The sequence below is a fragment of the Phytophthora cinnamomi genome (genome assembly GCF_018691715.1).
Source record: "Phytophthora cinnamomi strain GKB4 chromosome Unknown Contig16, whole genome shotgun sequence".
In the NCBI taxonomy this organism is placed as follows: domain Eukaryota; phylum Oomycota; class Peronosporomycetes; order Peronosporales; family Peronosporaceae; genus Phytophthora; species Phytophthora cinnamomi.
The window spans coordinates 247,514-273,744 of NW_027150949.1; the positions used below are offsets into that span (position 1 = coordinate 247,514).

Genomic DNA, 26,231 nt, shown 5'->3' on the forward strand with positions numbered 1-26,231 from the left:
TACACCGCCGTAAAATGCAACTACTTGAGGTAGCCTCCGCCTCGTTATTTCTCGCTTTCGACTCAACCGCATGCAGCAGCGACTTCTTCGACCCACGAGGTGACATCGTAGACTTCTTCGCCACCTGGATCCCTCTTGCATCGCGGTGCTCTTCAGCAGCTTGCGTCGCCATTTCTTGCATGAAAGAGAGGTGGACACTCGCACTGCTTGCAGCATTTAAGCTCAGGTCGTGTTCACTCGCCCATCGCGTCCACCAGTCCACCTGCGCTTCCCAATACACGCACTTGTCCTCCGCTCGTTGCAGACCTGATCGCTCATCGCCATTTCTTTCTCTTTCATCTTTCTCCATCATCCACAACTAGAAAGACCAAGGGTGCCCTGGGACGTGTACATGTACCTACCTGCCTTAAAGCCATCGAGCACGTACCAGTTTTCCTTTGGAAACTGCATCTGACATGGTAGGGTCATTGTATTTATTCAGGTGTATGTGTGGGTCTGACGAGCAAGTAGATGGTCGAAGTGCAATTACTGCCGCTACGCACATGTCGTTGGAAGACAAGTTCAGCATCTATCCCTACGTTATATGGTGTAGATCTTCCGCAGACGTTGCCCTTGAGGGCCATCGGTCACGTAAAAAACGTTATTCGCTGCCGCTGCAATGGCGTGGATGTTCTCGAACGTGGCATTCGCAGCGAGACCGTCCGTAGATCCTGACGTCTCGCAAATGCCCGCATACGTAGTGACCTCTGTTGTGGCGAGATCGATTTTGCGGATGCAATTGTTAACGGATTCTGCGACGTACAAATTGCCGTCCGAGCCGATTGTCAACGCCCAGGGAGTGCTGAAGCGCGCGGCCTCTCCGATCCCATTCACAAACCCCTTCTCCCCGGATCCTGCCACCACACTCATCTCTCCGGTTGATGTGAATTTCAGCACCCTGTGCATGTCGGTGAGGTAAATATTGTCGGATGAGTCGATCGTGATACCCATGGGAATGGGGACGGTCGATGCATTTACGAAAGTGGTGATGGTGCCATTTGGGGTGATCTTGACCACATCGAATTCACTTAGTCTCGATACGTACGCATTCCCGCTGGAATCTACGGCGAGACCATGTAGGACGTCAATATCTTCCGAAGACGTGAGAGAGACGAGGGTGCTGACGTCCGTGCTAGTGATCTTCCGCACCTTCGTTTTCCAATTGTCACAAAGAAAAAGATCCCCCGTTGGGCCCAACACAAGAGGTCCCTGGATTCCAAACCTTGCCTGTAGCAGTCCGCCGTCTTGGTACCCTGAAGTGCTACTACCCGCGAATACGGTAGGAGTGCCATCATTGACCATGAGAAGTATGTAAGTCTGGGCACTTAGGTAGATAGATTCGTTCGATGCCACGGTGACGCCCCAAAGACCGTTAGTCGTATACACTGTTGACACTTGTCTCCCCAATAGTGTCGATGTGGGAGTCTGTGTTTGTACTGGCGTCGGCGTAGACCCAGCGCTTGAATCACTACTCGCCGAAGAGGACAAACCCACGCCAGCATTTGAACTACTGCTCGAAGACGTCTGGCCCGACCCAGTGTTGGAATTCGTACCCGCTGAAGGTTTTGGCTTTACACCCACCACGATCCCAACAACCACCCCAATAACCACAATTGTAAATATCACAGCTCCAACTATCTTGTATGATTTTGGAATAACTCGAGACCCTGGTTTCGATTCCACTGGGGTTCCGTCGGCGTTTGTCTTCGGCATAAGTACCTTGATATGATCAGTTTGAACCTCCATCGCCGCATTGACGAGCGTTTCGACAGGCACTGCAATGGACGATAGTTGGCCTGCTGACAATTTCAACGCTTCCAATACTTTCTCCATAGTCGGACGTTGATCTGGTGCAGGATCGCAACATTGAGTAATTAACGTCCAGACGCTATCGCTAATACATTGCATGTTTCGGGTCGGGAGTTTGCGAGCCAACTTGCTGGCGTGCAGCTCTTTATCGCTACTGATGTCGGAATATGGCGATGCTCCTGCCAACGCGTGGTAGAGTGTCATTCCGAAAGAGTAGACGTCGGACTTGCTGTTGGGCAGCATTCCTTCTACACACTCCGGCGCCAAATAGCGCACAGCATCTGTGATTTCGATGCCCGCATCTGCCGCCGTACCATTCACGAGGAGTTTGTCTTTTAGCGCACTCCAGTCAAAACTGCGATCGAAATCACATAGCCTCGCTTGCGGGTTAGCACCACCGGTCACGAGAATATTATCACACTTCAAGTCACCGTGGACGAAACCCTTCGAGTGCATCTTAACGATCGCTCGAGCAGCTTGCGTGAGAACGTCAATGCTAATCCTGTATCGATCGACCCCTTCGTGTCGGAGGTACGTGTCGAGTGATCCCAATTCGCAGTACTCCATGACGATGAAGGGCGTCGCCGTGAAGTAACACGCACCATGGAGACGACAGATGTTGTTGAAATGGCCTAGGCGTACCCACAGCTTCATTGTGTTGAAGAACTTGGTTTTCGATTCGTCAGACCTCTTCACGTTGGCGTTGAAGACCTTCACTGCGACAGGTGTGCCATCTTCGAGCACGCCTTTGTAAATCTTGGCATCTCCGCCAAACCCAATGATCGTCGACATATCAATTTCGACCTCGTCCTCGGTGATGTACCAGTCCGGGAGGTTTTTCACATCGTCCTGAACGGCGCGGCTCGAGCTCGCCCACAGTTTCTCCTTCATTACGTTGAGAACCAGGTCATTGGTTTCCAGTGGACTCTGCATCATGGCTTCGTTGCGCCGACTCATGCAAGCGATAATCGCGAGAATCTCCTTCTGGTTGTCGGCGTCGCTCATCGCATTCATCACTTCGGGTGAGTCGATGAACTTCATGTACCTGTTGGCGCGCTCTTCGGACTGGTCGATATGACCGTACGTGACACTTCCATTGATGGCACACTCAGTGGTGACGCACTGGACCAATTGGCCAGCGGTTTCCTTCACACTGGCACTGACGGCATCCAAGTCGTTGTGGAACACGAGCTGCTTGAGGATGTTCTGCTCCAGAAACTTCTTCATGACGCGGTCGTACTCCTTGACTTCTGTCTCGAACCGTGTGATCAGTTTCTGCAGCTCCGTCGTAAGTTTGTTTTTGTGTTGCACGCGTCCCAGCACTTCCAGTACCCAGCGGAAGTACGCCACGTCCTTCTCGATGTTGGCAGACTGCGTGTTGATGGAGGACGCGGTGTCCTGCATTCCGGCCAGCAGCTCTGCGATTTCAGCGCATATTTTGCCAAGCTCGAAGGCGTTGTTGACGATGGCACCGGAGCCTGGAAGGACCGCGTTGGCGGTGGCCACTGCGGCGGTCTGCACCATGTCCATCATTGTTACTGTTGATTTTCACGTTTATCTAGGAGGACAAGTTGAGCGCGATGACGCTAGGAATCGTACGAGGGCAAAGGAGATGGTAAACGTTTGCGAATGGTTGTATAAGTCCACAGACTGTGGAAGTGGGAGGAGTTTTTCGCTTCGAGAGATTGTCTGGGGGACGTCGCAGTCGTTACAGACCGTTAAAGTGCAATGTCTTGCGCATTCGCGTTTACCGGGTTGTCGTTTATTTTTGCTGCCACCGAGTCTTTGCATTCATAGCTGGCAAATGTGGTGAGCTTAATTGAATATCATCCAGCTTGCTTAGATGTTGTGAAAGCGGACTGAGGAGTCATTTCAGATGGTCAACAAAAGCGCTTTCGTGGTTTTTAGTACCACTTTCCCCTATTACTTGTGTTACTTGAAGTATTAAGCTAGTTGATAACCCGTGACGGTACAAAATCTCAGCGCGCCCAAGACGAAGTCTTATTTCCAGCAGCGTTTCTTAAGTATCTCAAATCTTAAATTGAAGGTCGTTCGTATAAGGTACCGGAACATTACCCTTCCTGAGCTGTGAAAACAAAATCTTGGTTTCTAATGCATCGACTCATTCATTAAACTACAAAACCTGACGTAGATTCTCTTTCTTGCTGATCGGAGCGTATGCTGAACAACTTTTCGCGTCCACGAACACACCTGTGGACGAGGAGTGTCCTGTTCGGACCTCAGGTATGATATGGTTCGGAAGAGGGTCTGCACTCGTAACTGCTGGCGCCGCTGAAGAAGTTTACCAACGATTTAGGACAGTGGGAATGAGCGATAAGAATGCGGTGTTGTATCGCATTACACAGCTAGACGATCTCAGACACTGCGGTCGTGTGGAGTGCCGTTGGTACAAGCCATACATGTACCGGCGAGCAGTCGAAGTTCGAAGGTCACGAATGTCGGGGTCAAATATACTACCCAGAAACTTAGCTTACTTGCCCAGCAGTTTTGGGCTTGTCAGCAAAAGAAGGTTTCAAATCTAATTACGGGATGAACCTTTTTTGGAACCCATATCCAAAATAGGTTCCATTTTCTTTTTACGGAACGGACCTTTTCAGAAGAGCAATTTTGACAGAAAGAGGCCTATTTCCCGAGACCCATTCCAAGCGGCAATGGCTGGCCTGGGTCCTCGCGTGCTGCAAGTGCTCGAGTTCGCCAACGTGCGCGCGCCGGAGCTGCAGGCGCTGCACGAGCTGTCGCAGCATGGGTCCGTGTCCTGCGCCGCCGACGCCAAGCTGGAGGCGCAGAAGAACCAGCGGCGGCGGCGCGCCAACGCCTTCAAGTCGCACAAATTGCCGCAGCGGCTGCGCGGCGCTCCAAAGCTCAAGCCCAGCGACGCCTTACGGTGCCGCAAGCACGAGCGTCGGCCGCACAAGTTGCTGCAAGAGCGTTCGAGTGTTGCAGATTGCGAGCGGCCATCATGGCTACCTTCGCACTTATGGCACGCCAAGCGCATGGCGATGGCAGAGCAATATGGCTACATTTTGGCATTGCACCGTGCGGACAAGAGCGTGTCCGCTGCGCTCCAAGCTACGAGGAGCAAAGCCACACTGCATGACTGCAGCTATTATGGAGTTATCGAGCTCTTCGGACTGCCCCAGGTGATCCTGGAGGCTCTGCAGCTCGTGTCGGACCCCAACGGCTCGGACTTCCACGGTCTCCGGTTCCTGGCTGGAGCGGAGGAGGGACGCAGCATGCTGCACCATGAAGGCCAGTTCCCGCGGGGTGCAATCGCACCGGTGACGTTCATGTGGAGGCCACTGGAGAAGGACTACGAGACACAGGAGTTCCAGCTGCACGGCGACTGGCAGAACTCCAAGAGACAGCTGTGGCTATGGGTGCACCCGGCGGCGTACATGGAGGCCGCGACGGCGATCGCCTCGGCATGTCAAGCGGTGGTCGGGGAGGATGAAGAGGGCATTGAGATGCACGACCGACGAGGACAGCTGTGCAGGTTGAAGCTGCGTGGAAGGACGGCGGATGAATTGGTGGCAGGTCTGGCAGGTGGTGAGGTGAGTGTTAGTGAGGATCAGGAGATGCAGGAGGAGGAGTCGGACCATGAAGACGGCTTTGACGAGAAGGACACAGTTGCTAACTGCCGGAGTGGCAACCGACAGAGCTTGTTGCGTGCTTTACGGAAGAATGGTAAGAAGGAGGAACAGAAGGACGGTATCTACGCTGTTGCCGTGAACGACCCGCGTCTTGCGAGGTGTAAGGATGGAAAGCTCTGTCATCTTTCGGCTCGCTCGGAGAACGGCTTTTCGCTTTTGAATGAGCCACCTGCCGCCGAAGTTCCGGAGGTTGGCACGAGCGTGATTGAGAGTCCGTTGTCTGGATTAAGTCTTTCGTCGCTGGGAAAAGATGCCGAGGAACCGGAGTCGAAGATGATCCTCAAGGAAATGCAGGCACTGTTGGCCTGGACAACCAGTGCTTCAAGCCCCGAAAAGCCTGGTAGTGTCAACTACCCGAACACGATTGCTGAGAACGACCGAAGTGATTCTAATGTTGCAGAGAATAAAGACGCTATGGAAGTTCAAGCAACTCCCAGCTCGTTGCTGTGGTCGTTTTCCAAGAGGCGTAAAATTGAAAGCAAGTTCGTAAAGGATCACGAACTTAACGATGAGGTATACCGCCAACGGAAGGAGGGTATGGTTGTTGATGGCTCTGATGAAGTGCGTGCGAAGTCCTCGTCGCCTCATCTACTGGTTGTCAAGAGGTGTGAGCCATATCCGCATACGAGTGGTTGGGATATCATTTGTTCTCCGTCGAGTGTGCCCGGTTTGCTGAAGGCGTTGGTATTTGGCGGTGCGCTGGTCGTTGGACTGGAGGAAGATGCCGCTCTGTCAACGGTACTGCATCAGCCCAGGTACGCAACCCGGCGTCGGGCGCTAACGCGGAAGGTATCTGATATTGTCTGCCTTGGTATTGTTATTTTTTAGTTTCCCTTCGGATTACCCGGACACACGAGCGGGACAGACATACTGGAAGTCTCGGGCGCACGACCTAGAAACTGAGCATGCTAAGAAACCCAACTCAAAGCGCTTCAATTACGAGAAACGTGGCGTAGTGTCACCGTACCAACCACGATGGGAGTCACTTTTTGACGCTCAGATCGTGGAAGGTGAAGCGGAAGATGAGGATGCCCAGGTACCCTGCGTTCTCCGCGGGGAGAAGTATATGGAGCCCTTTTGCTTCTACAGTGTGAAAGCCTCCGCTACGAAGGGAGACGAAACAATGACTTCTCCAGCACCCGAGGCTGATTCGATTGTCCCGGTACCGATGCCCACTCTTGTTCGCGTTGTTGTCGTTGTCCCGAGGCGAGGCAACCTTGATGTGAATGCCATGGTATGTGGAAGATCGTATGGTTGGTGGTACTGCTGGCATTGATCTCACCACTTGTTGTTTATCGTTGCAACTAGCTTTTTGCGCCGTCTCCAGAAGATCATGAACAGTTCCGCAATGACAGCAGCTGGAAGGGCTATGATATTGGTCAGAGCAAAGCCAAGAAATCCGAGACGGATGAGGTGAGAGACAGCTAATATTTCTGTTGCCAATAATGATTATAGGAGCAACGAGCTGACAAACTGTTGTTACGTGTTTTGCCAGCGACCTCTCATCGGCTACGTGACTTCAGCCGTCTACGATCGACCGAAGGGTGCATTCCGCGCCGTCGGGTTTATCGCTTGCGAACCACTTCAGAAACTCTTCGTGGCAAGTCAACACCAGACGTATGGAAAGCAAGGCCACTATGCTCTTGCCATGCTTCGGTCCCCACAAGGTCGAATGGTTCGCCCTGTGCTCGTCCACGCTGAGAGTTGAACTTACGGACCGTAGCCTACAGTAGCATGAAAGGTGAACTATGTAGATAGCAGGATTGAAGGTGCTGGTACGGAACACGCTCGTTTTGAATAGAAGGAAGAATGCAAGACTCAGCATATCTACTTACAAAACAGGCTCGAGCATATCGCGTGTCTACGAATAGTGTTCCGAGATCGGCCCTGGCGGGCCTCATAGTGTGTTTCGCTCCAGGGTATGTCAATATTGACAGGGATGCCCAACTTGTGCTCAGCCGTAGCGCTGGGTTACAGGAGAATGGGGTGAAGCAGGGCAACAGCCGTCTTCACCCTTGTGATTAGTTGTACATGATGGGGGTAGCATGTCTGCTTGGCTGGGCTCGATGAAAGCGCCGAATAGCGACTTGATCTGCTCCCCAATATATGAGCGCAGAGCTCGATTGGTGGGAACATGCAGGCTGCACGCCGTTCAATTGTCATCAAAGCTTGAGGTTCTTAGCAACTCGTTGCCACTCCCCATCAACTCGTCTTGGTCGTCCTTCGCAAGCTCGTCCATAGGTGGTGATTTCTTCTCGTCGTCTGCATCCATCGCAACTGCCACAGCATCGGCGTCTGCATCCATGTCGCCTTCACCGCCAGTTCCTTCCTCGCTAGATGAGCTGCTGCTTTCGTCGTCGCTTGAACTGCAATATGTGGACTTAGCGCCGTTGAACATATGCCTTGACGGAGGAATAAACTCGAATGACAGGGGTCGAATGGTGCTTGAAGATATCACGGGAGGCGGCGGGAGGTTTGACTGACCCAGAATCACCGGGTCAGGCTGTGGAATCTCCCATCCGAGCAACCGACACAGCTCTTGCACGATCTCGTCTGAATATCCTAGCAGTTCTACGTCAAACTTGTGTGGGCGGCCAACTGGTTCTCTGTTGATCAGGATCATGGGCGTGTCCTTTTTGAAGCGACCAACGATACTACGTACAGGGTTCACCTTGAGAGAAGATCCCATGACGAGCACGAGGTCGGCCTCGCCTTCGTCACTTTTAATGGAGTCGTGAAAGCGCCGAGGAAGGGATTCTCCGAAGAACACAATGTCGGGCTTGACAATTCCGTCTGGCGAGTTGCAAGACTTGCACATGGGCACCTGTTGGTTAAGTACATCCTCGCGAATAGCGTCGTTCGGGTACGTCCGCTTGCATGCCAAACACGTCGCTGTCGCGAACGATCCGTGGCATAGCACTGCATGCTCGTGAGAGATTCCCGCCGCGTGCTCTAACATGTCGATATTCTGGACGAATAACCACAATAAAATCATTAGTTGGTGTCGTCAATGGGCTGTCGACAAGAAAAAATATTTACTTGGCTGTAAATTCGGAGAAGCTTGCCCTTCTCCTCCAACAGTTTCAAGAAGTAGTGGCTTCGAGACGGCACAAACGTAAAACCACTCGACTTGGGGAACAACTCCTTCGCAAACGCGAAGAACGGGCGTGGGTTTGAGCGGAAGAATTCGATGTCTGAGAAGCAAAATAAGGACAGAATTAGTCGGGTCCTCCACAAGCAGCCAGGTTTTGTGCGTTCTCGATTTACGTACCGAACATGCATTGCGGGTTTGGCAGGTTGTACTCGCCTAATCGCTGTAAATGCACAACAATACACCGAGTCAGAGGTCTTCACCACCATCACTTATACACTCAAGGCCCTGCAGTGACGTACACTATAGATGCCGTTCTCTGACCGGAAGTCAGGGATGCCACAGGACACTGAGATACCTGCACCCGCCAGCACCACAATCTTCTTGCTCGAGCGCAGCAGTGACGCCACGTCCTGCAACGTATTTACACTGTCCAACTTCTCACGCGGCCTCTGCAGTAAAGAAAAAGAACTGGTCAAAACTCAAAATCTCACACCGCACCACCAAAAATTCACCAACCTACCGTAGCTTGCGGCTTAATCAGTCGGATGCCCATGGAGAACATGGCTTCCCACAGTTCGTCATCGTCCACGGCGACACCCTCGGAGACCCCTAGGCCCAGTGCGTCCAGCATCTGTCCAGCAGGCATCCCGGCCGTCTTCTGGTGCATGAGCCAGCTCATGAAGGCCTCCTCGTTCGCGTCGCTGTCGTCGGAGGACGAGTCTCCGTCCGCGCCAAAGGGCGGCACAGGAGTCGGCAAGGACGAAGACCCACTGGAGTTACTGGAGCCCGCCTGCTCTTCCTCACCATCAGGTGCGTCCGTCTCGTCGCTCACTTGGTCCCGAGCTTCGCCCATGGCCGCGGCAGAGTAGGGCGACGTGGCCACGGGGGCCGGAGGGGGCGTCGCCTGCTCGTACTCGTCGTCCGAGGCGCGCTGCTTCTTGCTGGGCGGTGCGTTCGAGTGCATGTTCATGCTCACGCTGCGGTTCCGGTTGCCCATGGCGCTGGGGCTGCCGCCGCCGCTGCTGGTGCTGCCAGGGCTGCTCGGCTCTACCGTGGCCGGTGGGGGGCTATTATTCACAGCGGGTACGGTACTGCTGTCCGCAATTGATTGCTCCATTTCTCCGCGCGAGGGTCTTGGGACTGGCGGTGAGCGGGGTCCGATGGGGCAGGCGGTCTCTTCTCGGCGTGTGCTTGGTAGTCGCTCGTGTTGGCTGCTTGGCAGCGGCGGACTCGCTCGTGGGGGGCGCCTACACGCAGGACAGGGGAGGGCACAGCACCGCCGCTTGTTTCGTTCTGGCCCGAAGAAGGCGGGAAGCTTGCAGCGCGAGCGCTGATTGGCTGCCAGCAGGGTAAAAATAGACGTACCGGTTCCGCTGACAAACTGAACCGCCGAAACGTTTCTGCATTATATAACTTGTAGAGGTTGAATTGGGGGTTGGAGGTATTTGTTGCATCATAATCTCAGGCTGCTATCTGCTAAGTACGATAACCTTCTTAATATGATGCGTAGTTTGAAATTATTTAAGTAGGCTATCGGGTGTTTGTGCGCTGCAGTTTCTCAGCGGGAGTTGTCCAGTTGGTGGTGTGCGACACACGAATTAGGTGCTGCTCGTCTCTGCTGACGTTGAAGTGGGGTGAGCACCACTGCGATGGGAACAAAATCTCGTGGTGTGGCACGGAGTGACGGCACCACCACCAGCATCGCTGCACTCAACTTGGAAATGCATTCCACCCGCTGTGATTTTCAATAGCGATCGACGGTGTGAGACCGAGGGCGGGGGTGTAATCAGGACTGATCACGCGAGAGCTTTGCAGCACCGCACTCGTCTACAGTGGCTACATTTTTCGTCTACAGTGGCTACACTTTTCGTCTACACACGGACATCATCCCGAAATATCCCGAAATACCGGACCCTTTTATGGTTGCGCGTCCAAAACGACCTGCCTGCACTACGTCGTTTTTGCCTACGCCATTGCGCCTACGATGCCAACGTCTCCATCCCCGGTGCGATCCGTGAAGAAGTCGTCCGCCAGCCCCGCCCATGGCTCGGCCCCGTCCCCCGCTGTCTCGCCCACGCGGTCGGCCAAGAAGAAGCAGCAGCAGCAGAGCAGCCACATCGACCAGCAGCTGCTCGTGCTCGAGCACGACGACGGCAAGCGCCACTCGCGGGAGCTCACGCTGTGCCTGAACGAGTACGCCAAGAAGATCGACGATCTGCAGGAGAAGAACCGCCGGCTGGAGGAAGAGGTATGTGTGCGAGTCTGCCAGCTGTCCATCCATTCCTCCTCTCGGCTCACGTCATGTCGTTCGGTTGTGTGTTCAATGCAACGCAGCTCTCGTTCGATGATCACGTGGCGCGGGACGACCCGTTCTTCAACGAGCAGACGGCGGAGAAGCTGTCCAATTTGTACTTGCAGGGCAACAACTTCATGATTCGCCTGGAGCTCGAGCGCAAGGAGGTCGCTCGGTTGAACGCGCTCATCCAGTCGCACGAATCCGTCCTCGCGCAGCAGAAAACGAAGCTGTATGAGCTCGCGGCGCTCGACCACAACCACGCCATTATGCTCGGCCGCGTCCGCAAGATGGAGCACGATATCGACCGCCGTCTTGTCAAGATGAACGAAAAACTCAACCGCAATCGCCAGCTGCGAGAAGTGATCGACGCTCATCGAACGGAGCGCGCTCGCATGGACGATATCTACACGAAGATCTCTACCGAAACGCTTTCGAAGCGACAGAAGGTGGCTCGAGTGGGTGAAGAAGTGGAGAAGCTCCGTCAGGAGATCGAAGCCATTGAGCAGGAGATCGAAGATGTGCGCCAGGAAGGTGAAGAATGGGAGATGAAGTGCGATCGGAAGGCAGCAATTTTGCTGCAAGAGCTCAAAGAAATCGCGCTGCACCAGAAAGATCCGGAAGAACTTGTCGATGTGGAGAAATACAAGTTCTTGGGAGAAAACGACATCATGAAAAATGTGTCGAAGGCACAAGAAAGTGAGGTACAGTCGCGTGCCAAGCGCAGTAAATGGAAAAGCGGCCAAACCAAAGTTTCCTCGGATGCGATGCTGACGAAGTATCAAGAAAACCGCACGTACATCGAAAAGATCCACGAAGTCTCCGGAACGAAGACGGTCTCGGAGATGATCGACGCCTTCAACAACCAATATCCTTTCCCCCGCGCTATCATGCGGGCTCCCGACTTCATATCGAAATTGCGCTATGTTGTTATTCCTTAACCAGTTCTCGATTGCTGCTTGTGTTTTGTTTGTCTGGTTCTGTACGGAAGCAGAACACTTCGATCGCATCCAGCAAGTGAACCAACTGGCTGAGGAGATTGAACATCACCGACAAGTCAGCACCAAGCTGCGCGAAGAGATCGGAAAGTAAGTATCGCCTCAGAATAAAAAACATATCGGGTACTTCGTATCTTACCACGTTGCTGTGTCACCTTGCTCAGGCTGAAACAGCGCAAAGACTCGGTGGATTTCCAGCGGATGAATCGAGTTGAAGGGCTCCGATCAAAACTGCAGCACACAAATGAGCAGAAAAGGCTGAAGGAGGAGGCAAACCGCGAGATGCAGGCATTCTTGGAGGCAATAAAACCAGCGGTACTGCTTTTCCACTCGCGAATCGGGTGCTCAGACGTTCACAGTATGCCTCGCCATCCAATTATAATTCCGGTAGAACCTTGCATCTTAGAGATCTCTCATGACGTTCTTGATGTTGTTAGGCGATGGTGGCATGAAGCAGGTGCTCGGAGACATCGAAGAGCAGATCGTCTCGGTACTACAAGCATATCATGCCAAGGTCGAGTCCACCAAGAAAGATGATCCTGTGCAAACTATCCCCATCACCAATCTGTCACCACAGCAATCACCCTCAAAACGTAAGGCTTCTGTGGCCGCGCGTGTCCGTCGCAGCAGCATTGGAACACGAGCCGTGGTCGAATTCATCAGCGGAGGCGAATCCGCGCGAGTTAGCTCAGCAACCTCTACCTCAACAGGCAGTCCCAAACCTACACAACAAGGACCTCAACCCGCTGCCAGCGTTGTCGATGGTATCAAATCGCCCAACACGAAAACCATCAGGGCAATGTCGTCAAAGCAGCAACCGTATCGTTACGCAGGTTTGCGACCACCTCACATGTCAATGGAGGAACTGCGCAAGAAGGATAACGTGGAAGAGGAGTATCCGCTTACGTACCATGAACTCAAGGTCAAAGTCTGGAACGGCGACACCTCCCAGTAACGTCCGCCAGCAAGGTGACAACCTCATTGTGCTAGAGCAGGATTGTACGCGTTGCCCCCAAGCATTCTATTACGCAGAATATATATGGAGCGGGGATTCCTGTCTAATACGCGTTTGCTTCACTTACTCCGTCTTAGCCTTCTTCGCCTCCGGTTCCTCTGTCTTGTCTATTCCAAATAAAAGAAGCACACAGGCCCGATTAGATCAATGCATGAATGGCAAGATCATAGCATTTTCACTTGGACAACTCACCCTCAGGTTTCTCAGCAGGAGTCACGTTATCAGCCCTGTTACCCACGGCACGCGCCTTTGGACCCCAGTTCGGCTCCGGGTTAAGAGGGAAACGCAGCGCCTTAGGTTTCTCATTCGGGCCCGGGCGCTTGGAAGAGAAGTTGGCCTCGAACTTGGGCTCCGTAGCAAGGATGCGGCTGCCCGGGGTTTCCTGTCCGTCACGCTTCTTGTTCAGTGGGTGCTTCTTCACCCAGCAGCGCATAATATCCCAAATAACGTCATTCGGCGCGGTGGTCTTGATAGCCTCAGGGACCTTGTGGAACTGAGAGACTTCATAGCCAGCGTGGCGAATGGCACCCTGGATTTGTGACATACGTGGGTTCGAGCAGTGGAGGACCTTGCTCAGGCCAGGCAGAGTGTAGTGCAGCGGGGCATCCACAAGCTCCTCGGAAATGGTCGTCAACAGGCCATGCAGACGAGGCTTGGTGGGGAACTCCGTGGTGCTCTTCTCAACACGCTCGCGGATCTTCAGCACGACATCGCGGCTGTGGAGAGGCGCCGACCAGATCGGGCCGGCCATCTTGTACTTGCCCTTGCACTGGTCGCACTCCTGTCCGACGATCGGGCCGCGAGAGGCATGGTAGCTGTTTCCGCTCGAGACACCCAGCGGCTGCAGGTGGAAGCTCTCGCATTGCACGCACTGGTAGACGTACGAGAGCTTGGTCATGGCCTTTTTCACGTTCACGGGCGACTTGAACACGCGCACGAACACGCGCACGTAGAAGTCGATGCTGCACGACGCGATCGGCACAATGTGGCGCGCGTAGCGGTTCGCGGACGACTCGATGGTCTGCAGCACCATGCGCAGCGCCATCTCGTGCAGGTAGTGCGACTTGTTCGGCAGCGCGCCGTAGCGCGAGAAGCACACCTCCGGCTGCTTGCCCGACAGCACGGGCATGTCCGTGCACGTGACACAGAGCAGTCCGCCGTTGGCGACGCTCTGCACGGCGCTGTCCAGGAAGACGGACGCGGATCCGTACGGGTCCAGGTCAATCACGTCGAACTGGTCCGCGGGCTTCCTGTGGTTGTACATGACGTCCGTAGCGTCCGCCTCGTTGGGGATGACTCTGTCCAGCGGCAGCTCGTTGAACGCCACGTTGCGCTTGATGGTCTCCACGGCCGCGGGGTCCATGTCGTTCACCAGGACGGACTTGACGCCGGGGATCTGCTGGAAGTAGCGGATGGAGCGCAGCCCCGAGGCCGAGAGCGCCTCGAAGATGCGGATGCCCTTGTCCTCCGCCGTGTCCTTGAGGTGCTGCTCGATCTCGTCGTCCGAGTACTCCTTGGGCACGAAGGCGGCCGCCTGGCCCGCGGCGGCGGCCTCCTTGCGCGCTTCTTTGACCAGCTGTTCTCTCGCGCGCGTCCTCGCGAACTCGGAGATCATGGCGATGCTCAGGTCGCGGTTGAGCACCTGCACGGGGTTGTAGAAGACCTGGTTCTGCTCGGGGAAGATCATGACGCCGTTGCCCTCGCGGATGATCTTGTGGCCGGCCGGCGCCGGCTTGTTCTGCAGCGTCTGCGCCAGCGAGGCGGCGGACGAGGACGTCGACGTGGCCATGGCGCGAGAGAGAGCAGGAGAGCGGCGGCGCTGCAAGCGGAGACCAAGGCGCATGCACAATGAGGCAGTGAGGCCGCGTTTGACTGGCTCATGGGTCAATACCACGTCTCGTCATACCGCCTGATGAACCTGTCTACATGCATGCACGACTACGGTATATCGTTAGGTACCGGTATGGCTCTCTCGGCCCATGCGAGAAGGAACTGGATCACACACCATGAGTTTGGCTCCGATATTGAACAGGGACGTCATACTAAGTACGATTGCATTGACCGAAATTAGCGGTATTTACTGGTATTTACCGGTAGTGATTTAACGATGCGCATCGACTCCGCCTTGGTTTTATCTTGTCCAATATTTGAAATTACAAGTCAGCCTACCCTCCACCGCCAGCACTTGACAGGCAGCGGAGTGTGTTGCAATTATATGATGTTGGGTGTCCAGAAGACACCAATCGCAATTCGCGGCACATCGGAATGCTATGAGCATAACAATCCAGTTCATTTGACGCAAGCATTTGCGTTGCGCTGTGTACTTTGTGCTGAGGCGTGTTTTGATTTGGTTGAGCCAGCAGCGAGTTATTGCGAATTGCGCTCATTCGCTGCGCTTTGAGGTAACTCAGCGTGTCCCCGACGGCTGTGTTACAGTGTATAGCGTCAAAATTCAAGGCGGCGATTGATCGAGATGTATTCGTAGATAAAATATCTTTTTCTGAGAGATGTATATACTCTAAAACAATGTGTATTCGTATCTCTACGTTGATTTCTCGGTTTCGGGGTTAGGGCCTTGTGTAGACCCGAGACCTTGCTCCGTCAGGTTGCTACTCCCTCAGAATAGCCACATTCCGTCCACCAAACTACACAAACGAAGGGAAGTTTTACACCCAGCGCAACTTGCAATAAAGCAAACTTACACAAATTTTTCGTGCATCATAGCTGTATCTGGGGGAACCTTCACCATTATGTCTGCGTGTCTCAACCTTTCCGGTAATTCGAGCCTCGTGTTGCCGCTTGTGCTCTCCGATCTGTCAGTATACACACATTTTTATGCCCTCTCTGACGCGTTGCACTAGCAGATCCACGACCTCTTCCAGCGTAATGATGAAAGCGCTCACGAGGATATACCAGTTGGTCGATTTGATGATAGCCTTCACGTCAGCGAGATTACCAGGTCTGTCCAACAAAGAACTTTCCCCTAATTTCTTGTCGGGAGGTAAATGACGGACTCTCCAGTAGCTTTTAGCGGTGTCCATGGAGACAACATGCTACTTCGAAATATCGGTCGTATGGAGGGAACATAGTGCTGATTCCCACGCCTCTCAACAGCCCTATCACAATTCGCTCTCGCTGGGCCAGCGGGTACAAATATTTAGAGATAGGAGGGCGTAGCGGAATACAGGGCAACTTGTAGTAGGCTGGGTGTAGCGCGGTGATCCACCCCAGGGCCTTGATAGGCTTCGGTTCCCGCCATATGCTGGTGAGTTGGTATCTTAGGATGGGGAGGCAGGAAGTAACTTTTTTAAGTAGCTACCACGACCTGCACGGTGATTCGTGTCCAACTCGGAAAGCGTGGGGCCTGTAGGGTTGAACTGCAGCGGTGATTCGCAAGGCAGCAGAACGTCGGGAGACCGTAAGTGGTTTAGGTCTACAACCCAACGGCGGTTTTCTTTTTGGTGGTGGGGTGCTTTATCCGGGTGCTTGAGCTCGGTCGAGGGGGGTAGGTGGGGTATTAGGTGTGGCACTACTTGCGCTCGGCGCCCCCGCAGGTGCAGCAGCACATCTTCACTGTAGCTTTCCAGAGCATTGCCGGAGAAGTTCGCCGACCCCACCGCGACGTGGAAGACGTCCGCCACCACGTACTTCCTGTGAATGAACTGGCTGGTGGCTCTGCGGTAGTCACCTCGATCTTGTTGTTCTCGATGAACATCACTGGGCAGGCCGAGTACATGGTCACCAGCTTGTAGTCCAAGTAGAACTTCACCTTCACCCCTCTGTTCGCTGCAGCGACCACCTCCGCCACCAGCGTCTCGTCCGAGAAGCAGTAGATGGTGATGATGAGCGTGCGTGTGGTGCCGCGAACGATACGGAGCAGCGTCGAGAGCAAGGGAAAGCTTCTTTTCCTGTTTTTTCGTCTGCTCCTCCGTCTCTTTCTCCTTCACCGTAGTTGGCGACAGCGTTCTCCATTTCTTCGTTGTCGTCCATGACGTTGTCGGGGGGGGGCATCCTTCCACGGCGGATGAAAGATGATGCCGAGGACAACTACGCCCTCGGCACGGTGCGGCGGACGTTGTCCCTCCTCTTCCATATGCCTGCAACCGTCGACACGGAACTTGGACGCCACTGCGGTGAAGATGATGGTCTTCCGGTCCTTTGAGTACTCGTCGTCGATCTTGTGTATGATCTCAAGTAGGTCATGGATCGAGATCGACCGTCTTTGGCGGTGCCTGCACTACACCACCCCCGCTTGCCTCTGCTGATTCTCCCTCGCCACCCGATCCGCGAGGTCCCTCCCTATCATGACGCTCCGCCCGGCCACCCGCGAACGTGCGGCCTTCTCGCGTCCTCCACCGTAGTCGAAGTTCTAGTGACCTTTCGACACCTTCAGGCCACGGACCAAGTACGGTTCCGATAACGCTGATACCCGCCGAGGCGTATGAGACGCCCGTGGCACCAATGCACTTGCCGCGAGATGAATTGTACATGGCGATCGAGGTCCGGTTGGCAGATGCTTCTCAAAGGGGGAGTCTCGCACCAACGACAAAAGTAACGAGAAGAAATTCCTCTTCGGGGTCATGGAGACGTATGCAGACATCTACAATAAATGGTCGACGTCAGCCTTGTTGCAAGCACGTCTCACGGCGTACTTCAGTTGAAGCCCCACCTACCCGCCTGATAGGACATCAGGCTTAACGGAAATTTACACGGAAAATAGTGGTATGTCCAAATCATAAGCCTTGGTTGCTTCGTCGGTCTGGGATTACTTCTCTGCCCCACGAAATTAAGGGTAATAGATGATAGCTACTTTTTCAGGTCATAGACAGGTCAGGTCATAGCGACAAAATAGTAAAAACATACAGCAGGACAAGGCTAGCACACATGGTATAAGTGTGCCACACAGATAAGACGCGGATTCGATGCCGACCCAGCGGGAGGACACATACTATCCATCCCGCGGCCGGCCACGCAGCCCACCCACCACTGCCATTCCGGAATCCTCCTCATCCAAGAAAGACACCACAAGCAACCATCAACAAAGGGCGCGGCCTGCCACGGCCCGCGCGCCGGATCGGCGGTGCCCCCCACCCCGACACATCAACGAAACGGCGCGGCGTGCCACGGTCCGCGCGCCGGCTCGGCTGCGCTGTCAGCAAGGACGACAGGGGTGACATGGACGACAAGAGCAGCGCGGCCTCGGTATGCCCTGTGCTGTGTGTGATTGGCGTGAGGATCGGAAACTTGTGCGGAGCGAGTTGAGGGGTCTAGGCCCCGTACTGATTCAGCTGATGACTTTCGGTCCCCTAGTACTAGAGGTTCGCATAGCTCACATGAATACTTCAACCTTGCCGTTGTTCACATATTGTGGCAGCTGAGCCAAGCGCTGTCTTCGCCTCGAAACCTCGCTCAAGGAGGCGGTATGAGCCGTCACGGAGCGCGACCATTAGAATGACGCCCCATTCAAGAAGGCTGCGGCAACTACGCCCTGCAAGATTCGAAATGGTCGGAGTTTTTCCCAGTGCAGGCAAAAAAGAAACGAACGTCATTTTGACGTCCGTTATACTTGGCAATGGACGCGGAAGTATGAATAGATGTGAATCGTAGCATACGTATTCGCAAATCAACATTTGACATAGGCAGATGGCTACCATGTCATGTGTTTTGAAATTGCCCAAACTTATCTGACCTGTAAATGACCTGTGTTGCGCACTTCCGTAGTTCATAAAATATGCAATATCTTGGCTTCTGCCTAAAAGTCTTGAGCAAGTGAGCCCTTGTTGTACAGCTTATCGACAGGCGATCGCTTCAGAATTTTGCTGTTAGCATCCTGCTAGAATTGAAGCGGGTGCACACTTTGTCTTCATCAAGATTTTGCTCAGTGTAGTCTTCTTTTATTTTCGTAATTCGAGGTGGAGCTTCCACTACTCTTGTTCCCACCATATTTGCGGCCACGCTGGCGTGACGTAGAACAACGAGGTCCTTTCCCATTACTGTGAGTCTGCTGTACTGCATTTGTCTGTGGCTGAGTCGGGAGTCCATGGCTGCTGGCAGCTCTGCTGCTACCGGACTCACGCTGCACGCGCCGGATTTCAGCATTTTCCTGTCGTCTTCGTGCATCACGAACTGTATAGCTGTAGCTAGGATCACGACGTAGCATTTCAGTGACCTCGTCCGCAATGACCGGGTAGACAGCATGTGCCTTGGTGAGCACGATCTTGGCGAGTCGAGAGTCAGAGGTCGGGTATTTGTTTTCCGCCAGATCATGCTGCATCTGCACCAAGTCCGCAATGTACTCACGTACAGGCTCGTCAGGGTGAAGCATCCGTCCGTAGAGTCGCTTCCATATCAACACTATGTTCACTCCTCGGCCCTGCCCGAAATCCTCCTTCTGGACGCGCCACAGTTTCACGGGATCGACGAGATTCGCCACGTCCTGGCAGTGGATCAGGATTTCATCGGAGATAGCTGAGACCAAAAGGCAATTTGCCTTGCGACTGCGGCTGAGCCAACACTTACGCTCGCCGGCCAACTTTCGTTGTATGGCTCATTGCCGATGAGGAGCTGTGTCATGTTCGATACGTTGAGTCCGGTGAGGAATCGCAGTCGCCATGCAGGGTAGCGGTCCGGCTTGGAGAGCTTTAGGTCGGCCTGCAAGGTCACCACAGCTGCAACGCGGTTCATCTTCTCTTGCTCCTGCTCTAGGTTGTCGCTGCAGTGGTCGAGGCTTGCTGCTGTGCTCGCCACACTGCTACCAAAGCACTCGCCTCTAGCGACGGCGATCGATCTCGAAAGGAGCGAACAGCCAGTTGCCACGTTGTAACGGGGTTACACGCACAAGTGGCTACAAGCCACTTGTGATTTTAACGACATAAGGTTAACCGCACATACAAAATAAGGAAATGCACAGAGCCAGATACGTTAAATCCACAGATACGCAATACGCTGTACTGCGTCATCGCCCTAAGTGCGATGACGCAGTGCCGCAGCTCAGCAACTCTGGCCCTCTCACTTACCTTTCTCCACCACGGCGCGCACGCGTTTTCGGTCCTTTCCGGGACCCGCAGCCCCGCGCTCGCCGCCAGCCGCCGCCGCCGCCCCGCACTCGCCGCCAGCCGCCGCCGCCCCGCACTCGCCGCCGTCAGCCGCTGCCCCGCGCTCGCTGCTAGACGCCACCACCACCGCCGCCTCGCACTCGCCGTCGTCAGCCGCCGCCCCGCGATCGCTGTCAGACGCCACCGCCGCCGCCGCCCCGCACTCGCCGCCAGACGCTACCGCCACCGCCGCCCCGCACTCGCCGCCGTCAGCCGCTGCCCCGCGCTCGCCGCTAGACGCCACCGCCGCCGTCGCCCCACATTCGCCGCCGTCAGCCACCGCCGCCTCACATCGGCGACGCATTGTGGCGCGTCGCAGCTGGCGTACCGTCCGCCGCGCATTGTGTCACTGTTGGAGGCGGAGGTTTCGCTGTCGGTTTCCATAGCAACCATTCACTAAACAAGTTTTTTTTATCGAAGAAGTATGGTACTGGGTTTCTCTATGGGGGACTTGGCTGCCTTCTGGAAAGTTGGGTACACTTTCAAACGAAAGGTCTTTCGTGGGTCGTTCTGCGATGAGGCTCTACATGAAGTTGAGCATTTGGACTTCGAGCCTGTATTTCGCAAGGTGTATGCGAAGAGGCTTGACCCCTATCGGGGCCAAGCGAACTTAGACGTGAATAGCGATGGTTTGGCTAACATTCGCAGCGTGGTGGCCGGACTTGTGGAGGCAGCTGATACCCAGTGGGAAGTTAATGAAGGTACATGGCACGCAATGAAATCGCTACCAGGAGGTTGAACGCAGGCACCGCATCAGGACTTTCCGACTTTTGAGATCACGCGGGCATTTTTACGCCATAGAGTTGTGCAAGGGTCGGTGATCGTGGCGTTAATGGATAATACAGCCATACCTGTTTATCCGGGTTGCTTTGGAGGTCCAGTGGAAAAGGGTGGAAGAGTTACGTTGCTACTAAGCCGAGGCGATCTTCTTTTGTTCCGTGGAGATCTCGCTCATGCAGGAGCCAAGTACGAAGAGGAGAATATCCGTCTTCACTGCTACGTACGGGTGATATGTATTCCACAAAAGCCAAATGCAACGGAGGTTGTTCTGTTTAAAACCCACGGCTGCAAGAATGGCATGCACATGTTTTATTCTCGCCGCGACCGTAGAGAACACAAGTCTGCGTGCACTACCCGAGGGACATTTCCCTGCCATTACTGCGACAGCAGCTACAACATTCAAAACTCCCTCACAAAGCACATTGGTCGCGAGCATCGCAATGAGCATCAGCCCCGCTGAGCCCGCGCACGTGATGCAGAGGAGGGCGGAGAGGACGACAGCGAGGACGGAGTGGACCACAACGACGACGAGGAGGATGACGATGAAGAGGACGATGACGACGAGGAAGATAGTGACGACGAGGAAGACAGCGATCTGAGTGAGATCGACGAAAGCTCGTCGGAGGAGAGCATGGAAGAAGAGAGAGACGAAGTGATGAACGGCGCAAGCGGCAGTGAAATGAGCGAGGAAAGCGAAGACGAGATGGACGACGAGTTCGATTTGTAGGGTTGAGCTTCGGGTAAACAACAGCATTTAGCAGATAATTTCAATTAATTTGCTGAACTGGACTAGCGAAGGACTAATGCATTTAGGTGACTGACATAAAATTGGTGACCGGCAAAAAGTTGGTGACCTGCATAAAATTGGTGACCGGCAAAGAGTAGGTGATCGGCAAAAAGTTGGTGACTGGCACAGAATAGGTGACTGGCATAAAATAAGTGACCGGCAAAAAATTGGTGACCGCCAAAAAGTTGGTGACCGGCATAAAAAAGGTGACAGACGGAAGTAGGTGACCGGCAAAAAGTTGGTAACCGGCGGAAAATAAGTGAACAGCGATACTAATAACTACATTACCTATGCAAAGTAGGTGTCCGGAGAGAAGGTGAACACGGTTGCAGCGATTAGACCACACGAACACTACAAGCTCGATACACGAACGGATGGCATGAATTAGGAAAGGGTACTAGCTTTGGCATCGGTGCTGCTTCCTATCCTGTTTCGCTCCACCCAGACGGCAAACAAGCCCATGTATCCGTGCAAAGTATATATTGCACATCCAACGCGCGTGAAGCGAGCAGTGGACGCCCTCGACTCGGATCTGTAAGCGTTAGTGCTTGAGCGTCCGTAGCGTGATCTGGTTGTGTTTGCTTCTGCTTCTTTGCTGATGATGTGGGTTTAGCCTTTCTAACTTGTCGGTTGAAGAGCTTTTCCGGCTTATTCTCGACACCAGGGCGCGAAAGTCGCTTCGCTTTTCGGCCGACAATGATGTGGCAGCACGTCTTGAACTTGGTGTAAAATTACACCCACAGACGCACTTCTCAACACCTACAATCCACCCATCTTCAGGCATCGTGGCAGAGTGTGCAAACCATAAAGACCACGTGACCACGTTGTTGTACAGACGCGCAGCACGACTGCGTTGCTCTCGAACAAGAAGCGCGTATCCTACACTGAGTTCGGCTTCATCTTTCTCCGTCGATTCAGCACCGGTATTAAACGGGCTGTCAAGCGGGACGGAGAGATCCTCTAACTCTTGTACTTCGTTGTCGTCGGCTTTAGGTAATTGCTTCAAACGGCACAAAGTCGGGTTGTCGGCAGCATAGACAACAATACGCCCGGTAGCAATCATTGATGCTGCAGCTTTCGACGCTGCAGTCGTAGGTGCGTGGATTTTGGTATCCGCAGTTGGTGTATGAATGTTTGCGTCCTGAATGACTGTCATGGTGACCGAGAGAAGACGTTGCATGAAATATCTGCGACGTCCGGTATACTTCTTCAAAATAGCGTTGAACGTCTCGCAGGGATTATTCGTAGTTGCACAGCCAACGGGCGTATGAAAAACTTGCCACCGCCAATAACGATTGTAGCCATTGTTCCTTAAAATACTTTGTAAATTTCGTAAGCTCTGGAATATCTTTTCATTCTCCTAAAATTCCATCCTTCAAGGCGTAGTACGCGTTCATGCTATCTGCTTAATGTATTTTCACAATCCCATCCATAACAGCTCTCCGATGTTTAGCTGCATATGTTTGGTGCGTTTGCGGACGCTGTAGAGTACGTGAAAGAAGCACATCAAGTAAGTAGCCGAATAAAAGGGCGACACCTGTTGAAATCCGTTAAGTTGGACATCTTCAGCATCTCCCATTACCGCGTCGATGTGAAGGATAGATGACGGCCGTATTTGTTTCACCATGCGAACAAATGCACTTAAACACATCGCATATTCTTTAGCTGTGCGGCAGCTAGCAATGAATATGGCAGCTAGCTGATACGATCTGGAAGAATCCGAGAAGCCGCACGTGATCAGAGGATACGCCAAATCACTCAACTTGAATGTAGCGTCCGCATGAAACAGCGTGAATCGACCCGACGACGCGTACTCAATACAAGCGTTCACCAGAGCTAGACTGGTTACTCCGACAACGAAAGAGTCGTCATCAGTACCATTGCCAACGAACACAAGTCCATCCTCATCTTCTCGATTTCCAAAACAAAAGGCTCTGTTCAGATTTCCGGTCGGGTCAAATGCGTTTTCGCGAACTACACCTTTGCCCGTCCAAACTGAGAATAGTTTCAAGCAAAGCGATACTATAATATTTGACCTTTTCGCAAAATTGACACTACCGCTACTAATCACCAACGAATCAGAGAATAGTTGCACACAAATCGAGACTGCGCACCTACGTAGATTGACTTGATCTATGTACCGTAGATCATGTCCGCCATTGCCTCCGCCGCGTTCACGGAATCGCGCGCATGCAGCTCCATCTTGGTTACCACCGTTATCGTGATGTACTTCATGCTGGCGAGAGCGGCGAGCTCCAAGAAGTGCATCGTACGCTCCTTGATGGTCAGTGTGACGCCGTCGCTGTTTACCATGTTTGAGCGGTCGCAAATTGCTTCGCGATCCAGAGCCAAGTGCTCTTTGATGTGCGCTTTCAGCACCGAGAAGCAACCCTCGATTGGGTTGCACATCGGTGAGTATGGCGCGAGTCGCAGGAGCACGAGGTCGTCGTGCGGTGTCACACGCTCCCCCGTTTGGCGGTGAGCGGGGGCGTTGTCAAGGACGACAACAATCTTCTTACCACCGTAGTTTTCGTTAAAGACAGGTGACGCCTTGACGGTAACGTAGATTGCATCGATGAACGCAGCGTTCTGCTCCATTCGAACGCTCCCGCGCTCCAGCTTGTAGAGCAGAACTCCCGTGTCCGAGCTGCAGGTTGGCGCCCTTCGACGGTGGTAGCATCAACGCAGCTCGTGTGCCCTTCTTGGCACGACCGCGACCTCGCTTGCAGTAGACATTGTAGTTGGTTTCGTCGAAGTAGACAACGAAGTCGCCATCTTGCTGGTGTTCCTTCAGCGCCTTTGCAAAGATCTGGCGCTTAGTCCTGTTAACCAGGTTGTTGCATGTCATAGGCTCAATCCGCGTCTGTTTGACCGTGTATGTCATGCCACGCAAGTGGCGGCTGATGGTCGAGGTCGACAACTGCACGTTCATGTCAAACGCGAGCATGGTCCGCATGGTCTCGAGCGTGAACGTGCAGTTGTCGTTGATGTAGCTCTCGAGCTGCGCCATCACCTCCCGCGTGACCTTCACTGCCCTGCCGCGAGCCCCGCCGCGTGACAGATCTTCGACGCGGCCGCTGGCGACAGTACGTTAGGCCGCGGCCCGCGAGATGCCGTTGCTCGCGGCGACTTGGAGCCAGTCAGCACGGCCGGCGCGGTGGGCAGCGAGGACGCGGAGCTTCTCGGCTGGAGAGTGCTTGGGGAGTGAGGCTTGGTGGGACATCTGTGTGCGAGGAGGAAGGTCGAGTTGTGATAGACGCCTGCCTGGGTCGGAGCTCAGGGCTTCTCGCCGCGCCTTCGCGCGCTTTTTCATGTTAGGGCGCGCTCGCCACTCATTCTGCGAGCGCGGGCGCGCGCAAACACCTGAGGCGCAGTCTCGATTTGTGTGCAAGTATTCTCTGATTCGTTGGTGATTAGTAGCAGTAGTGTCAATTTTGCGAAAAGGTCAAATATTACAGTATCGCTTTGCTGGAAACTATTCTCAGTTTGGACGGGCAAAGGTGCAGTTTGCGTACGACTTGAACGGAATTCTTTGTGCCTTGTAAGCGCCGTAAATATTTAGCGCAGTTTGATACTTGGCGCAGCGTAGGGTAGCCTCTCGTCGGCTCCACAATGTGTACTGATCGCCTCATGCTGCTTAGGATGAGCTGCGGGGGAATGGCACATTCGTCTTGTTGCAAAATGAACTTCTTCATTTGGGCAGTTATAATAGCGTTGTGAGGACCTTCACAGTCTAACTGGCCATCACGAGCATGGTCAATTCGGTTGTGAAATACTTGACAAGCGTTGGTCGTCTCGCACAACCAAATCTTCATAACGAACTTGCATTTCCCATACAGCTTACACGTTTTGCTTCCACACCGCATTCGTCGCTCCACCATCGTGTGATCTAAACCATCGCAAATTTGACATCGACGAGCTGGGGCCGTGTGGCCTACGCGAGCGCAACAAAACTCGATATCCAAGAATTCTCCCAGTGCTTCTGCAGAATCTAGAGTACAGAGGCTCTCCCAGTTGTACGATACACGCGTCATCTCTGGCCTCTCCCACTCCCACACACACTTATCACCACGACTCCAACCGTCTCCACTAGTCTCCTCCCCTCGTCACCTAGCCTCCACTGGTCACCTCGCTTCCACTGGTCACCTCGCTTCCACTGGCCACCTCGCCTACACCGGTCACCACGTCACCTCGTCTCCAGTCGTCACCTCACCTACACGCCCCAACTCGTCGACAAGTGCTCTACCCCGCAACTGGCTACCAAAACGCTTCTCCTACAGCTCCACGCGTCACCGGCAACCGGCCAAGAAAGGAGTGACCTGAGATCGATTGAAATCCACACTAAATTAGGGACTCTTCACATTATACTAGTTGTGGCTGTACGCTTTTAAGGTGAACCACTTAATACTTACATATTTTCTGTGCATTTCACGCTAATTTCTGTGGATTTCAACCATGCGACCAGTTTACCTGTGCAATTCCTTGATTGTCTGTGGATTTACCGCTTCGGATGTGCGATTTACCTGTATTGTCTGTGCAATTCTACCGTTATCTCTGACAGCCAGCTGCTGTCAACCCCTTTCATAGATGATAAACAGTTTTAGCAGATTTAGGAGGAACATCAATTTACAACCAATACAGTTCTCATTTT

At 53.6% G+C, this 26,231-nt stretch overlaps 9 protein-coding genes across 9 annotated transcripts; 3 read left to right on the top strand and 6 right to left on the bottom strand.

Moving 5' to 3' along the window:
* Positions 1-579: 579 nt before the first annotated feature.
* IUM83_02329 (NHL repeat-containing protein) lies at positions 580-3,381 on the bottom strand (the record flags this gene model as incomplete). The annotated part of the gene is made up of 2 exons (XM_067926239.1): positions 580-1,188; positions 2,491-3,381. The coding sequence occupies 2 exons, from the start codon at positions 3,379-3,381 to the stop codon at positions 580-582; spliced, it is 1,500 nt and encodes a 499-aa protein (XP_067796557.1).
* Positions 3,382-4,520: 1,139 nt separating this feature from the next.
* On the top strand, positions 4,521-7,227 carry IUM83_02330 (Ribonucleases P/MRP protein subunit POP1; the record flags this gene model as incomplete). Its single annotated transcript, XM_067926240.1, has 4 exons — positions 4,521-6,274; positions 6,348-6,753; positions 6,828-6,932; positions 7,015-7,227. The coding sequence occupies 4 exons, from the start codon at positions 4,521-4,523 to the stop codon at positions 7,225-7,227; spliced, it is 2,478 nt and encodes an 825-aa protein (XP_067796793.1).
* Positions 7,228-7,671: 444 nt separating this feature from the next.
* Positions 7,672-9,610, bottom strand: IUM83_02331 (NAD-dependent histone deacetylase sir2-like protein; the record flags this gene model as incomplete). The annotated part of the gene is made up of 5 exons (XM_067926241.1): positions 7,672-8,487; positions 8,559-8,713; positions 8,791-8,833; positions 8,913-9,062; positions 9,134-9,610. The coding sequence occupies 5 exons, from the start codon at positions 9,608-9,610 to the stop codon at positions 7,672-7,674; spliced, it is 1,641 nt and encodes a 546-aa protein (XP_067796794.1).
* Positions 9,611-10,597: 987 nt separating this feature from the next.
* IUM83_02332 (Outer Dynein Arm Docking Complex) lies at positions 10,598-11,847 on the top strand (the record flags this gene model as incomplete). The annotated part of the gene is made up of 2 exons (XM_067926242.1): positions 10,598-10,861; positions 10,948-11,847. The coding sequence occupies 2 exons, from the start codon at positions 10,598-10,600 to the stop codon at positions 11,845-11,847; spliced, it is 1,164 nt and encodes a 387-aa protein (XP_067796791.1).
* A 1,135-nt stretch (positions 11,848-12,982) lies between these two features.
* Positions 12,983-14,708, bottom strand: IUM83_02333 (N2,N2-dimethylguanosine tRNA methyltransferase; the record flags this gene model as incomplete). Its single annotated transcript, XM_067926243.1, has 2 exons — positions 12,983-13,026; positions 13,112-14,708. 2 exons carry the CDS (start codon positions 14,706-14,708, stop codon positions 12,983-12,985), a joined length of 1,641 nt encoding a protein of 546 aa, XP_067796792.1.
* Positions 14,709-16,448: 1,740 nt separating this feature from the next.
* On the bottom strand, positions 16,449-16,811 carry IUM83_02334 (phospholipase D-like protein; the record flags this gene model as incomplete). Its single annotated transcript, XM_067926244.1, has 1 exon — positions 16,449-16,811. The coding sequence occupies one exon, from the start codon at positions 16,809-16,811 to the stop codon at positions 16,449-16,451; it is 363 nt and encodes a 120-aa protein (XP_067796797.1).
* Positions 16,812-19,927: 3,116 nt separating this feature from the next.
* On the bottom strand, positions 19,928-20,317 carry IUM83_02335 (uncharacterized protein; the record flags this gene model as incomplete). The annotated part of the gene is made up of 1 exon (XM_067926245.1): positions 19,928-20,317. One exon carries the CDS (start codon positions 20,315-20,317, stop codon positions 19,928-19,930), a length of 390 nt encoding a protein of 129 aa, XP_067796798.1.
* A 649-nt stretch (positions 20,318-20,966) lies between these two features.
* IUM83_02336 (uncharacterized protein) lies at positions 20,967-21,520 on the top strand (the record flags this gene model as incomplete). The annotated part of the gene is made up of 2 exons (XM_067926246.1): positions 20,967-20,979; positions 21,273-21,520. The coding sequence occupies 2 exons, from the start codon at positions 20,967-20,969 to the stop codon at positions 21,518-21,520; spliced, it is 261 nt and encodes an 86-aa protein (XP_067796795.1).
* A 2,193-nt stretch (positions 21,521-23,713) lies between these two features.
* On the bottom strand, positions 23,714-24,590 carry IUM83_02337 (Carbonic anhydrase 2; the record flags this gene model as incomplete). The annotated part of the gene is made up of 2 exons (XM_067926247.1): positions 23,714-24,199; positions 24,315-24,590. The coding sequence occupies 2 exons, from the start codon at positions 24,588-24,590 to the stop codon at positions 23,714-23,716; spliced, it is 762 nt and encodes a 253-aa protein (XP_067796796.1).
* Positions 24,591-26,231: the final 1,641 nt, after the last annotated feature.